This window comes from Nymphaea colorata, chromosome 14 (genome assembly GCF_008831285.2).
Source record: "Nymphaea colorata isolate Beijing-Zhang1983 chromosome 14, ASM883128v2, whole genome shotgun sequence".
Taxonomy (NCBI): domain Eukaryota; kingdom Viridiplantae; phylum Streptophyta; class Magnoliopsida; order Nymphaeales; family Nymphaeaceae; genus Nymphaea; species Nymphaea colorata.
The window spans coordinates 6,849,499-6,865,010 of NC_045151.1; the positions used below are offsets into that span (position 1 = coordinate 6,849,499).

Below are 15,512 nucleotides of genomic sequence, written 5' to 3' on the forward strand. Positions count from 1 at the left end.
TGGCAATTGGAGCAGGTGGGCTTCACAATAGATCATGCATTTTGAAAGAAAATGATATATTTGACAATTTGCATTGCATTGACAGCACCTCTCTTCGTTGATAATCAGAGGTCGGCAGGCTAATGAAATCTTCCATGGTTCATCAAGCTCCAGTGAATGAATATTTATGTTTGTCAAGAGGCAAGACGATCTCAAGTGTGTTTTCCAAACTGTTCCTACTGCTACAAGTCCTTCCCGACTCATCCACTGTGATAGGTAGAAGGAATCTCAAGCTTCTATCTTAAAAAAGAGCAGTATGTTTCCTTAATATTGTATTAGAAGCACCTTGAATTTTAGTTATGTATCACACATCTGCAGCATATGGGCTGTTAGGAACTTCTTAAATATGATTTATAACCAATATAATAGTACAAAGAATGAATTTCAAAGTCAGGTCCCACAGAATCAGAAAATCAACTCCCTTATTTATAGTGTCAGTTTGAGTTCCAATAAAACAAAAAACGAGGTACCATCCCCTTTCTCATTTTCCTCTTCACCCTCCTCTCCTTTCCCTTTTCTGTTCCTAACATATATTCTTCTTGTTGTTTGTTGCTACATCAGTTTTTTCTTCCTATCCTTTTTGTGTTTCTTTTAAGTTGATTTAATGGTTTTTGCTAATGCATTTCTTGTGTAGTTGCTGTCAAACTACGCATATTCAGTCATTTGATAATATTAGTCAAATATGGTGATTTTGAAATAATATATTGGTCAAATTTTGTGTCCTCAGTATGGATCTTGTTTCACATTATTAGTCGTTGTTTTAGTCTTAAATGCTTATATGTCTTCAGTTTTCTTCCATTTCTCTTAAGACATGGCATGGAGTCTCAATTACGTAATATGCATATTTTCGTTTTGTAGAGCTATGAATATGTCTAATCTTCATTTCTTTTCTTTTCCAGATTAATGTACCAACAAACCTGTCACGTTCTTCATGCCTTTTGCATGTATGCCACAATGTGTGAATGGTATTTTTTATGAGGTTTGAATATGCATATACACGTTAGATTTAAATCCGCGTTGCTTTTCTTTAGATCATTTCTTAGATATGTTTGAATACGTTGCGTTTTATGTACTTGCCATATTGTATATGCCACGTCAAAGGTTTTCCCATTTATTCATGAACTTATTTATTTGCATTTTCTCTAGGACTGCCTAAAGCTGCTTCCCCCTTAATTCTTCCCATTTCCTAGACGAGGTTTACCACTTGAAACTGCCTAATTCTTTTCACGTCAGAGTGGAATAAAATAATTTTATTATAAAATAGAAGCAGAAAAAGCAAATGATTACTAAAAGCAAACTCTGTGCATTGTATATTACACAAGATCTGCCCGAAAAATGTGCAACTTTTTGGAAAGGTTAACCAAAAAAAACTGAACCAGATACATGATCCCAACTAGAGTCTATATTACACAGAATAACATGCAAGTCAGAGAATTACATTGCTCTTGAGCTAGTCTGAATTTTTCTCAGCTGGCCCGCCACTTTCCTTGGGGACTGGTTGAATCCTAACATAAGGTTTTCTAGTCAGTGTTTCACCTCTCAAAGCAGCCACATACCGATCATTTGTGTCCTCCTTCCGCTGCAACTCCCCCAAAAACTCAGCTAGTCTCTCTTTGTTGGTTTGTCCCATCATCTAGTTACAAAGTACACAAGACCATCCTCAGTGGAAGCAGAGATGGACGAGGTAATGACAAGTTTCAACCTGACAATATTTTGCTCGAGCAAGAACGTTGATGCAGTCATAAACAAGCCATGCTCACTACAGGAAACCATGCTCACTAATAGCAAAGTCTGGATGCACATATGAAACCCGAAAACCAGATTATAATTTTTCATGTGCCTTGAAAAAAATATTTTTCTTACAAAGCAAAAAGGCCATGATTTGGTTGTCATCTTTTCAAAGGGTGGTCATCTTTCCAGAGGCAGGACGTACGATATCTACCTCTCACCATATAAAGTATCAGATGCACACAAATTTCAGCGACCAATTATAGGAAATCATCGATAAATAGCATGTACTTCAGGGCATTGTGCTTCTAATAGGGAAGAGAAAACATCGGGACCAATATAACAGAACTGAGAAGAGAAGCATACGTTAACACTTGTCAAATGTCATGCAAAACAGGTTTAGGCTTTAGCAGTTAGTTAGGGCAATGGAACACCTCAGTAGATTAAATCAGATAGAAAGTGAAACGTTTGATTGCAAACTAACCCTGAAACAACAAGAGAAACCAAAAAGGTGGATCAGTCGGACTACTGAAATTGCCGGTTGAGCATAGGTTTGGTTTTGCACGTCAAACGTGAGGGAGAAGACAGAAAGAGTTCCTTATCAAGAACATTAAAGATCTAGCACAGTAATCCATGTGTAGTTCATTAGTTCTGCGCATAGATTTCCTAACGACACCATATACCTCGTCTCTTATTCGTGCAGAATTCTTTAGAGGTGCATCCGCTCCTTTATTATAGTTTTTTCCATTTTTTAGAAATTCATGATGGAAAACTGAGGTGGAAGCAAAAAATTAAGTATACTCTGCAGCATTATACCCAATGCATCATCCATGGTAGCTTTATTAAGTCACAAACGGTAAGTCCTCTCGGAATCTCAGATTTTTAGTTAGTGCTCTTATAGGTTGTTAATTAACAACTATGTCACACGGGTACTCCTCTTAAGGAGGAGTACCCGCACGGTACGGGTACGGTACCGGTACGCCCGTGGGTGTCGCAGGGTGCTGCATTGACCGTACTCGTACCAGTACCGGTATGGGTACCGATACGCCCGTGGGTGCCGCAGGGTGCTGCGTTGACCGTACCAGGTACGGTCAACGCACCCAAGGTCATTTTCGACCTATTTCAGACTCGGTCAAAGTTGACCGAGTCCATTTCCGTTCAATTTTAATGTTAACCTTTTTTACATTTTCACGTTTTAAAAAATTTAACGTTAAATAAATCGAAACCCTAAAACCCTTTTTCGTTTCGTTTCATTTCGTGTGTTTTTTCTTCTCTCACCGACGACCACTGACGGCGCCCGGCGAAGGCAGGGGCGGAGACCGGCTGCTGCAGGCGACGAACGACAACGTCAGACTATCTTCGGCGATGGCAAGCGCCGAACAGCGATGGTATTTGATTTTTTTCATCGTTTTCTCATTTTCTCGTTCATTTTCAAGCGGCAAACAGCAACCTTTTTCTGAATCCTCTTTTTTGTTCGTTGCCTGCAGTCGGTTCCCTTTTTTTCGTTCGTTTTTTTTTTTCTGTTCTGTGTTTCCTCTTTTCTTTGTCATGTTACTTATGTTAAGCACGTTGTTTGTAATTTTTTGAGCTTCTGCTGTGATTGCCATTGTCTTGTTTAGTGTAAAACAAGACAATTCTTGGAGGGAAACCGTGTTTAGTTTAAAACAAGTGAATTTTTGCAGTCGGTTCCCTTTTCATTTTTTGTTGAGCAGTATATTTTTAGTCGTCTGCAGTCGGTTCCCTTTTTTTTGTTCGTTTTTTTTTTCCTGTTCCGTGTTTGTATGCTAATATATTTGTATGTTAGTTACTTCCATACTATGTTTTGGATCATGATTTATGAATATGCTATTCTGTTTGTAGTTTGTAATTTATATATATATATATATATATATATATATATATATATATATATATATATATATATATATATATATGTGTGTGTGTGTGTGTGTGTGAATATGTAATTTTGTTTGAAATTTCTTGACATAATATATATATATATATATATATATATATATATATATATATATATATATATGTCGCGTGTGCATATGGCCGTACCCCCGCACCCAAATTTTTTGAAAATGGTCCGTACCCGTACCCACACCGGTACCCGTACCGGCACCCATACCCGTACCCATACCCGTACCTGTGTGACATAGATTAACAACATGAGACACTCGACATGGTTCTAATGCAGTGAGAAATGCAGACTTTTGCCATCCAAATGGTAACCAGCCTAGACTAAGAACATTTCAATTGAAATTTTCTAATGATCGATACTATGAGCTGCAAATAATTCATGTGCTTGGGGTGCCAATTCACCACAAAAGTTAATCCCAAGCAAGGAGTCAACAGACAACTTCTACTAAGAAGCCAAGGGTGTGTTCTATGGGGAAATCATCCAGGGTCCCAATGTCCTAGATTAACTGACCAGGGTTCCAATCCTTTTCCATGTAAAAATGGAAGTCCACAATGCCAATCTCGGTAGTAATATTTTACCATGTTCTGGACACAGCTGTCCAGAGCGGAAAACCATCCACCAAAACAGTTATCTTGCCCATCAAACATGCTCCAACTCATCAAGTTCCATTAGGATGGATCACAGCTTAATCCAGGGAAAGGGATGGATGATGTACAAAATTGCGAGCAAAAAAAAGCAGTCCAAGTGCATAAGGATGTGTTGACAGGGAAACCAAGTTAATGCAAAAATAACGAACTTAACCTGGAGAGGACTAGGAATGGCAGTTTACAAATTAATGAAAAACCTTGCTTTCAGATCTTATAAAGTAATCTCTGAACTATTGAAAAGACTGCACTATTTTAACTGTATTCACAACCAGTGAAGCTCTAGTGTCTAAAGAGCAAGACAGCATGCAAACTTTGACCCAGTAGAACAAAACATTCAGCTAGAACCAAACCTACCATGAATACAATAACCAAGATGCATGGAGACTAGATTAACATTTAAAATTAAAATTCTACACTTGATTCCCTTAAATAATACAGTTAAATAAACTATTCATACAAATCAATGTGCTGTTTGGTTGCATTGGAGTACGAGGTACACACAGTAAGGAACGAACTTTTCGCATACTTTCTTTTTAATTTCCATTTGGCAGGATTTCATGTTTGCACGAATTAAAGCCTTCCTGCATGCTTGTTAATTATTCAACACAAATGGCCATATGATACAGAAACTGCATATATCATGCAAGAACTACATTTTTCCACGCTTCACAGGGCATAAGGTGCTAGAATTAGATAACTTTCCTTGCAGTTTTACATAGAGGTATTGGATACACACAGACCTCTAATGTGCAGAAGACTTGATTAGAGAACAAAAAAACGAAATACCAGCACAAATGCTGAACCATGCAGCAGACGGATCAGCCACATTAAGTGGTAAAGGCCAATTTGCTTAAGCTACACCACAGCTTGAAATGCAAAACTAGTCCAATTTCTGGAAAAGTAGGCTGTCACTAAGGCCACGTTTGAAGCACAGGGATTTTACTGTGCATCAGGGTAAAATTGCCGATTTTGTACGGCTTTTCGTGATGCAATCAAACGCAGTAAAAATCTCCTCGCCGAAACCGATGGAGCAGGGTAAATTTACCCTGAAAAAAAGTCGGACCCTGGAGGGTCCGACTTTTTACCGTGGATTTTTTTTTTGCCCGTTCGGGCTTTGTCTGTTCTCACGCCGCACGCGATGGAGCAGCCACCGGCGATTCCACCCTGGCTTCTCCATTTTCATTTTCGCAGTGGACAGCCTGCGAAGTCTCCCTCTCCGCGCAGGGGAACTCACTCTCCGGCGACCACTTGCTTTTCCTGCGACAAAAAGTTCTCCTGCAACGTGCGGCTGATCCAGGTGAGGCTCTATTTGTTATGCCCGTGTTAAGATGGGCTGTTTGGGAACCCTACCGCCTCTCTTCTTGCTCATCTGGTGAATAGAGGAGGAGTTAAGAGAGAATGAGGAAGGGAGAGAATGAGAGCCAAAGAGAGCGAGAGAGAGAATGAAAGAGTGAGAAAGGGAGCACGAGAGACGAGGAAGGGGGACGGAAGAGAAGAGGGGGGGATAGAGAGAGAGAGAGGAACGCGAGGAAGAAGAAGGGCACTAATAGTAATGGTAAAATCGTTTGAGATTTTCAATTTTTTCTTTTAATCGTTAATTTTTCTTTTGGATTAATGGTTTGGGCAATTAGCTTGCCCATCTGAATAAAGGAATTCCAGTTTTAACAATTGATGGCATGAGTTTTGTGACCTAGAAAAATTAGTACGTTGGGTAAATTTTGGGGTTTTCCTTTCGATATGAAGAAAAATTGAGTGATGAGTGTGGGAGAGCCTTGTAACAGTATATGAATCACTCTTTTACTCTGCTGGCTTCGATTACTGCCTGCTCATGTATCTTTTCTGCAAAACTAAGGAAGCTTCGGTCAGCTTTCAAGGATGGGGGTTCTGTTACTGCTGCATTACTAGCGGATTGTGTTATATGATTTATTCCCAGTAGTTGTGACATAGTGTCCAGTTCAAAACATTTGCTGCACATGATGCTTTTAGTTTGAATAATTTTTTCTGATGTTATGGGGAAAAGAATCATCACGATTCTGTGTTTCTGTGAGGTTTTTTTTTGCTAGCCAAGAAAAACGTAAACTTTATTCTTGTTCTGCTTAGCTTATGTTAGATCTCTCCAGCTTCCCGAACACATTTTCTTCTTATTAATGTCAAAATACCAAGTTACCTGCAGGTAGGAGGATTTCTTTTCAGGCTTGTAGTGACAGCAACGATAACAACTTTGATAATGCAACGGTCAATTTTTTTGTCCATGAAAAAGTTTTCTTGCATACCAAACATTGAATATTTTACCCTTTAAAAAAATTCCAGGCCATCAAACATGGCCTGAAACAAGGAAAAGAAAAATTTACCCTCTTTTCAGTTTACCGTGGAGAATTTTCCTTGAAAAAATTTCCCCTCAAAAAAATCCAGGCCATCAAACGTGGCCTAAGGTAAGAATTTAACATGGTAAATTTACCATGGTAAATTTTTTTAGAAAAATTTACAGGATGAAATTTCTCTCTCTTCCAATCTGAGGCCCTGTTTGATGCGCAGAAAGAATTTAACGTGGTAAATTTAACCATGTTTGATGCACAGGGTAGAAAAATGAAGAGAATTTTTTCAGAACTGTTAGTAGTTGTTTTTTTTTTTTTTCTTCTCCTCCCCAATAAAAGGAAAGAGCATAAGAGAGTAGATTCGAAACTCGATGCCGTCATGGTGCGACCTAATGGTCAGCCATGAAGTTGGTAATTGGATTCCTAACATGACATGCTTTTCCCATCTATTTTTTTACTTCTCTTGATCATATGATATCTCATTCAAACAGCGATTCCTGCTGAAGATACTTATTAGATTTTAACAATACAAATTAACTAGATTTTTTATTAGCAGAAAGAAAATAAAAAGGTTCATGTGTTCTTAACTTAACAATTTATGCAATTGTTTCAAGCCGATTCTTCGGAGAATTGTTTCGAGCCAATTAATAATTGGTTCTCTACTTATCTGACGATTCCCTCTTTAAGCCACGAATAAGCTGACCTCCTCCTCTTCTCTGCTCTTCTCCGAGTCATCGGATAAGAAAATCCAAAGGCAGAGAGAGAGAGAGAGAGAGAGAGCAATCCCTGCTGAGCAGCAGCGGGCTGGCATCTCCTCCAAATTTAGGGGGTTCCTGCTGCTCCTTCCATGTCCACTCAGGCAAATCCCAATAGTATGCGGATGAGAAGATAGACAGGAAGAGTCTCCCTCTTGCTCTCTTTGCCATGGCGTCCTCCATTAATGGGCCTTCGGCGCCCCAGTATTCTGTCACCCCAGCAAAGGCATCCCAAGTCTACCAGAACCACCATCTTCAAAACAACCACCACCACCAGAGCAATTTTCACAACCATCACCAGCACCAGCAAAGCCAACACCAATGGAAAGACCTCCTCATAGAAGCTCGCTCCGAGACCGCCGTCAGCCACCGCCGCTGCCGCACCTGCCGTGCCCTTACCAGGTACCCACTCGCTTTCCCCGCAATTGCAATCTCTCTCCTCCAGCACCCATCTTGGTTCCGACTTCTGCGGCTGGAAATCTACCCGATTCGTCTCCAAATTCCACGCCAACCTTCCCCAAGGCCGGCCCCATCAAGCGGAGCTCCTTCGCCGAGCCAGTGTTGGAGCAGATTTGCGGCCAGGAGAGCGTTGAGGAGGTGTTGGGGCTCTGGGATTTTAAGCTCGCGGTGCCAGAGGACTATTTTGGGGAAGATGGGCGTGAGAGGGAAAAGATCGAGCGGGTGAAATTTCACCCACTCGATTAAAGGAAAAACGGGTGAAATTTCACGCCGTTTGATACATCGTGAGATGGGCGGGTGAAATTTTACCCGTCCGTACAGATTTCACCCGCTTTTCTCATTTTGCCCGGGCAATCAAACGGGCCCTAAACAACCAGGTTTGGACTTTCTATAGTTTTTAGAACCCATACATAGGGGAAAAAAATGAAAAGGAAAAGAACTACAACTAATAACACTTCACAAATCTTATGGAAAAATCATCTTTCTGAGACATCGTTTTAAAAAATCTAATGTAAGAACCATGAGGAACTTTGTTTTAAGAGTGTAACAGATTACATGCTAATGTTATTCACAGAAATCATAAAACACATTCACATACACATCACTTAAATAAGTAATCATGACATAAAAAAGGGATTCACAGCATTTTGAAGGTCAACCATACTTTAAGCGAAAAGCAACTCTCCTTAGGACGTAATACGACCTCAGAGCATTTCAAACGTTCACAAAAATGTACAATTAAAAACATATAACTACTAAATGAGAAAAAAGGTGAAAAATAAGGTAAATTTAAAAAAAATAAAAAAATCTTAAAAAATTAGGGAAAATAAAATAAACGACAAACCTTTAAGACAACATCAAAATAACAAGTAGATAAGCAACAAATAAAAATTACAAAATGGAAACAAGCAGCTTGGCATTAAAAAAATGTGAAAAAAAATATATCAAGTAAAAAAAGGGGGAAATGTGTTTTTCCATTTTGTTGTTTTTTTCCAAAAAAACGGCGTTTTTTGCCACTTTTTTCAGCTGACTCATTTTTTGTGTTTTCAATGTGTTTTCTGTGACTATGATTTAATGTAACCAGAATTGGAAGATTTCTAGAAGGTGTTCATAACAATTATATATTATTCCTGAGTTTGACACTCCTCTTTTGCTTGGCACTGAAACACTATGACAGTTGTTGTTTGTCCCAACACCTTAGGTCTAGACAGTAGGTCCTTTTAAAAGTTAAAACTCATGGTCGAAGGAGTCAACTTGCACTCTAGGAACCTTACCACCACCTGGCTCTCTCAAGCAGGAATACCCTTGATCCAGTAAAGTGCACGTGCATTGGATGCAAAGGTCAACATTACTATTTAATTTATATGTTCATAATTCTAAAGCATAGATTATGCAGATCACTCACAAATATTCATTATGCAATGTTTCCACGCACAAGTGTAACTTTTAATAGCCTTATTTACAAGCCTTATAGCAGTATGATATAGCAAAAGAAAATCACGGAAAGTGGAAACCAAGTGATCTGAATGGCTTAATCTATGCAACCAAGGCATCTTTTTGGTGTACCATAACATACTCCTAGAGGAGGTATCCCACTTTCCGACATTGTTAGTACCTATGTTGTCAAAAGCACCAGATGTAACCTAGATGATAATTTGAGCACAAAGCCTGGGGGGACTACATAGACCTAAGCAGCATTGGGTGGTCCACGAAGGTGGGGTGGGGGGACGAAACTAACAAAGCGTATATCAAAGGTGAAGATTAACAACAAAACTGAAGCATTTGTAAATGAAAAGCATATGGCTATCAACTTACAAGTCAAAAACTAAAATACAGATGAAACTAATATCAAATTTAGTTCATAACATGATAATAAAACATAATTATATAAATCAACACATTTAGGAAACAGGATTATTTATCAAAAAGCTCCTCAATGTTCATAAGAGCAAGTTTAGGTATACTAATATTTTAATATTTTAAGTATTTGCAGTTTAATGTGTATGCACACACATTACATACTAATACATATCAAATATCAAATATGTGTAAAGATTATGAAAAATAATTGGAAGGCCTAATGCATATAGCCATAAATTGCATAAAGAATGAGAAGAAAAAGGAAAAAAAAAATCTAAAAATTGGAAGAAGAAAGGAAAAGGAAGAAAAAGGATTTATAAAGTGTAAAAGGCTAAAAGCTATATTGTAAATGGTGCGCCTAGGTGGGCCTGGGCATGCCAGGTAGTGTTCATTGCCTAGGATGAATTGGTCTAGGCAATGAGTACTGAAAGCGCAGGCCATCACCTGGGCTCACCTAGGCAAATTCATGTCAAAAGCCTATGTTATAGGCTTTTTATTATCCTAATCCTCCTGCCATTATCCATGGGAGGCCTTTACTTGCATAAGCGCCCCATGCAATGCATATAGGGGCATGTGGATGTCATGGAATTCCTATGACCAAACGCTGGCCATGGCAATCCATGACACACACATATATAATGTTATTATATGTTAATGACTTGTGAGTAACTTATATGTTATATATGTATGCGTATATGATACTGTTAGATATCGAATATGGGATCACAGGCCGGGCCAATTGGACGGACCTGATAACCTCCATAAGTAAGGTCAGTAAGGCCAGATTAGTGTTGATCGCAGCTTTGAGAGCGTCTTACCTCTAGGAGGAAGAAGCCCTAATCTGGGATGAGGGTGTGGGTGTCCGTTTGTCATCTTGGGTTTTCTTGTAAAGGGTTGGTGAGTTAGCAGGGGCTAACAAGGTATCAAAGCGTTGGGAAGACGACGGCAGCCATAGCAGACAAAGTCACGGCTCGAGAGTCTGTGGCAGCTGTGGATGCCTATCGCGTGCACATGGAAAAGGAGATAGGAGCAGCGGATGGAAGAATTCAGAAACTTGAGCAACGGATGGAGGGCATTGATGTTAGACTCAACGCGATCTTCACAGGGAAATAAGCTCTAGTGATGCTGCTGCGAGAAGCTCTTCATCAAAGTAACCTTCAAACCTCAAGTACTAGAGACTAGAGAGTGTCGATCGTAGAAGATGGAGAGTACAATTGCAAGGATTGACCAAAAACGAGATGGCGTAAATGAGATGTGGGAGACTATGATAGCATAATACAGGCGGACGCATCTGATGCTAGAAGAGTTTTTAGATGGCAAATCTGAAGAAGATGCTCCAAGTGTTGGGTCAAAAATTGTGCTCGTAGGCAACACTAGAAGGAAACATCGCGCAGTTCAGAAGGATGAAGTCACTGTTCTTCCACTTCGAGTCTTGCCACAACGGACGATTGATCGTGTAGACAAGCACCAAATCAGAGACGATAACAAGAATGTTGAAGCTAGAGGCGAGTTCTCAAGAGATGTAGACGAAACAGATGGTGACTCTCCAGTCCCATTCCACTCTAAGAGAGCAATCCTCTGCCATCGCGATAAACAGGGTATGCAATGGAAACCTCCATGGATACACCATATGACCTCAATGCCATCTAAATCAGAGGGGGGGTAGCCTACATCGTTGTTCACATATCGGCAACTATGGGACCTGCAAACGACTAGACATTCAAGAGGCAAGTGGGCTAGAAGCGAGCGATTCTTCATCCAAAGTCCAGCACAGCAGGCGGAGGAGGATACCCGAGATTGGGATAATGGGCAGGTGACGCAACCAGGGAAGCCCCCATGGTTACTTAACGACGATATTGACATTCTCCGACTATAGGGTTTCATTGATGAACTCATTCGGGTCCCACATAGTCATGGTCCTGCATCATGTTAGTGGTCACAAGGCCCACGAGGGATGTTACGCCATCCCCCACACTTGATTCCTAATAGCAGTGAGCAACCAATAAGGTTCACCTGGCTCTCAAAGGAGGAAACCCTAGATGTCGTCAACAAGATTACTCCCTATTGGGAATCCAGAATCTTGTTTTGCATGAAGGCAAATGCAATGGGGAAAGGGAGGAAGGGTCGAGCAAAAGCCCTCCTGGTTGGAAGCCATGGAACCACGAGTGATGTGGCCTCTTACATCAAGAACAGCTAAGAATTTCAAGAAGGAACGCACACAAGGGGAAAAGGGACTTTTGGAATCAAGTAGGAAGGTGGATAACATCCCTCCGTTGTGAGGCTTCACGACCCTACAAGATGGGCTATAAGAAGAAGTTCTCACATCTGATGAGACAGATCAAGAGGGGGCAGAAGTTTGTCCTCCACCTCTTACTTGGAGAGAGCGGGAAGCTACTTGCATGTGCAACTAAGGTGCTGGAGCAATGTTTGCTGATGTAGGGGCAGTTAAAGGTGTGTTACTTTGCTAGGTCCTTCAATATTCAGGTACAATAAAAAGATTGCTTCCACTGAACATTATGGAAACAGGGAGTTTAACTTTAATATGATCAATAAAGAAGGGGCAAGAGGAAAGGATTCTCTTCCTCTTGCTTGCTCTAAGGAAGAAACCGGAAAAGTGAGAGAGCTTGCAAAGAATCAAACCCAAGGCAGAAAATCAACAGAGTTTTAGTTGATAGGTTCAAACAGTGGCCATGTTTTCTGCTTCTATTTGCTCCAAAGTGCATATATACTACACATGGATGCCCAAAAAATGGGTGCACCTATACTCTGTCAGACGCAAAACCATGGGGTACTCAAGAGCTTAGAATGACACTAATAATGAGTCACCCAATAACACAGAGGTAAAAATTGGAAGGGAAAATGAACCTCATCTGGGTTTTGGAATTAACATTGTTCTAGTGACCATTATTGAAAATGTTCCTAGTGATACCATGGAAGAGATAGATACTATTTTAGCTCATGAAGAGGCATCACGTGAAACCAAGAAGGTTGGAACCTGTTCGGCAGACTATGAGGGACCTCTGTTTAGGTGGGAATGCTGCGTTAAGCCAGCCAGCTAGCTGCATACTGAGACCCATGATCAGCTTGTTTGTAGCATTAAATGGAATTTTTGTGTGGCTGCAATCGGAGACCTGCTTGAAGGTGAGAGAGACAGGGTGCTGAATGCGATGGATATCACTTGTCGAGATCATATTGAACACTATTATATTATGTTATTATAAGTTGATTGATTTCACAAAAAAAGGTTTGATTTGTTTGTGGAATGTAAACATTTAATGTTGCAATTTATTAGTTTTATCTTCTTGTTGTACCTAGTTCTGCCTACATACAAACCAATACCGAGGGGCTCTGCCTAATGCTTTTAACAACATTGTGTACAAGAAGAGGAAAAAAGACAAGATAACATAAGAGGGAAAAAAGAAAGGAAAAGAGCAAAAACATGGAAGAAAAAAGGGACAGTAATGAAAAAAGGCAGAAAGGAAAAGGGAAAGAACCAAAACACATAAGAAGAAAAAAAAAATGCAAGTCAAACTTTTTAATTCTTTTAGTCAAAATGCCTCGGTTGCCTTTAACCTTGGTAGTCCTAGACAACTAAGCAACAGTTGGCTTGGGAGACTAACTGCACCTTTCACAACATCGGTTCGGAAAGAGAATGATTCAAGCAAGCCTTTGACTCAACTAAATTTTGGAAATGCCCAAAGATATTCCAGAGTGTCTAAGGTTTTCCATGAATCTTCCCATTCATTTCTCCTATACCTGACGTAGCATATGATGAAAAAAATTGTTTCACTCATCCATCATCTTCTTCATTTTGTTTTGAAAAGCTCCTGACATTTAGTTCTTCCTCTATAAGGCAAATAACCAATTCATTGAAGTGTTTGTAGTCTGTGCCAGAAAGATTCTTGCCCTTCTGGTCTTTGAAGGCTATGCAACTTGGACCCTTAAAGCCTCAACAGTAAAAACGTATAATTGTGCTACCAAGCTGTTTAGGTCAGCCATAGGATGAAAGCAAAGCTACATGCAGCATTCTCAGATATTAAATCTTGGAACCCTCTTTTTCCATTTTTCTCATTTTAAGTTTTCAATGGACTTGAGTCTGGCTACACCTGATTGGACATTCTTCCAAAATTACTATCCTCATTCTTTTTTGCACTAAAAGCAAATTTTACAAGCCCCACTAGATCAGCAATAAGCAATAAATTTTATTAGAAAAAATAGAGGATGGAGGGAGTCCCCAATTTTCTCTATCCACAAAAAGAAAACAAAGGCTAGTGGACTGGAAGACAATAATTTCCAACACCACAAAATAGCCATCACATATTGTTGATTGTTTAACCAACAACATGTGAATGTCGATGAAACTTTGCAACAATCAACCATGATCAATAGGTGAAAATAGCAAAAAGTTACCAATCAATCAACTGGATTCATCAGTAACATAAGTTTAACCCAAATAAATCAACTACCCATCTATAAACTGCCACCAAAATCACTAATTAAACTAGACTGGGATTTACAATGTTAAAAGCGATGGAGCCTGCAACGCAAAGTTAACACCAACCCAAGACCAACAGCAACATAATAATAATAATCTCAGCCATGATCATAGCAACGAAAAATGAAAGTGGGAAAGAAGGAGAAAGGAGGGACAGTACAAGAGATTCGGGTCGAGCTGTCTTCCTCAGTTGGGCCTCCAACTGCTCATTGCGGGAGCTGGTGAGTTGCATGATGCCGTAGCCAATGACCGCGGGGACGACACCGCAGGCCATCGCGAAGGAGAAGAAGAAGGGCTTCGATTCGCGCGTTCTCCGAACGAGCCACCGCCACGTCGCGCTCTTCTCCCAGAGGAACGACATCGCGCCCCCTCTCTCCCTCTCTCTCACTCCCACGCTTTCTGGCTAGTATCGGGAAAACATGCTTGACACTCCCAGGGCTTAGTGGACCGGGATCACGGTTCGAATCCACGTGGATCTGGACTTGAGCAATGGGTCGGTAGTGGTGTCAACGGACTTGAGCAAAAACGAAAACTCCAAAAAGCTAGGCCGAAGGATCCTTCAATATTTGAGATTGAGAATACAATGTGCTCAAGTATAAAATTTTTTGAGATAAAGAACATTCATCGGATCAGGAATCTTAACCCGATCGGCATCAATTAGCTGATAGAGTTGTTGGGTAAGACTTTCAGCATATGGTCTTTCTCAGTTTGATGCCCACTTTTCGTGGTTACTCGTTGAGCTGCCAATCCCAATACCAAGTTATTGACTCAAAATCTTCTTTCAATAGCGGCCTTGTTATATTGCTTTGCAATTCTTTACCGATAAGCTTCAACATGTTCGGTTGCTCGTAACTTTTTCTTATCCAAGATATCCAATTGTGCCAATCTCTTCTACTTGTATTGGTCAAGTGGGAGTTCTATCAATGCTGCAAACTTCATTGCTGTCTTTCGAACATATAATGGAAAAAATTTGTCTCGTGCATGAATTTAACTAGAGTGGCATTTGTTGGTGTCTAGATACAAATGTGTCATGGATCTGCATGTGCCATCTTGATCTGTTGCATGAAAATTTTATATTAAATGTTTCATTTTGTCTTATCTTACAAGAATAATAAAAAAATTTATTTGGGTCTAGATATTATTATTACATCATGTTCATATAATATTTGAATTTGGATTTGTGCATGTTCTACGTCCATACATGTTATATTTTGACATTATTTGAGCTCAAATCCATGTTCACATGAAGTGAATCTCTATATCTATTTGGAAGTTGGTTTTGGATCTAAA

At 39.8% G+C, this 15,512-nt stretch overlaps 1 protein-coding gene across 1 annotated transcript; it reads right to left on the bottom strand.

Moving 5' to 3' along the window:
- Window positions 1–1,274: 1,274 nt before the first annotated feature.
- On the bottom strand, window positions 1,275–14,641 carry LOC116267388 (uncharacterized). Its single transcript, XM_031649065.2, has 2 exons — window positions 14,383–14,641; window positions 1,275–1,672 (listed from the first exon to the last, which is right to left on the bottom strand). Exons 1-2 carry the CDS (start codon window positions 14,581–14,583, stop codon window positions 1,490–1,492), a joined length of 384 nt encoding a protein of 127 aa, XP_031504925.1. The 5' UTR covers window positions 14,584–14,641; the 3' UTR covers window positions 1,275–1,489.
- Between the last annotated feature and the right edge of the window lie 871 nt (window positions 14,642–15,512).

Coding starts and splice junctions, on each gene's coding strand:
- LOC116267388 (XM_031649065.2), bottom strand. CDS start 14,583: ATGTCGTTCCTCTGGGAGAAGAGCGCGACGTGGCGGTGGCTCGTTCGG. Junction 1,673..14,382: donor CAGCTCGACCCGAATCTCTT/GTACTGTCCCTC, acceptor CTTTGTAACTAG/ATGATGGGACAAACCAACAA.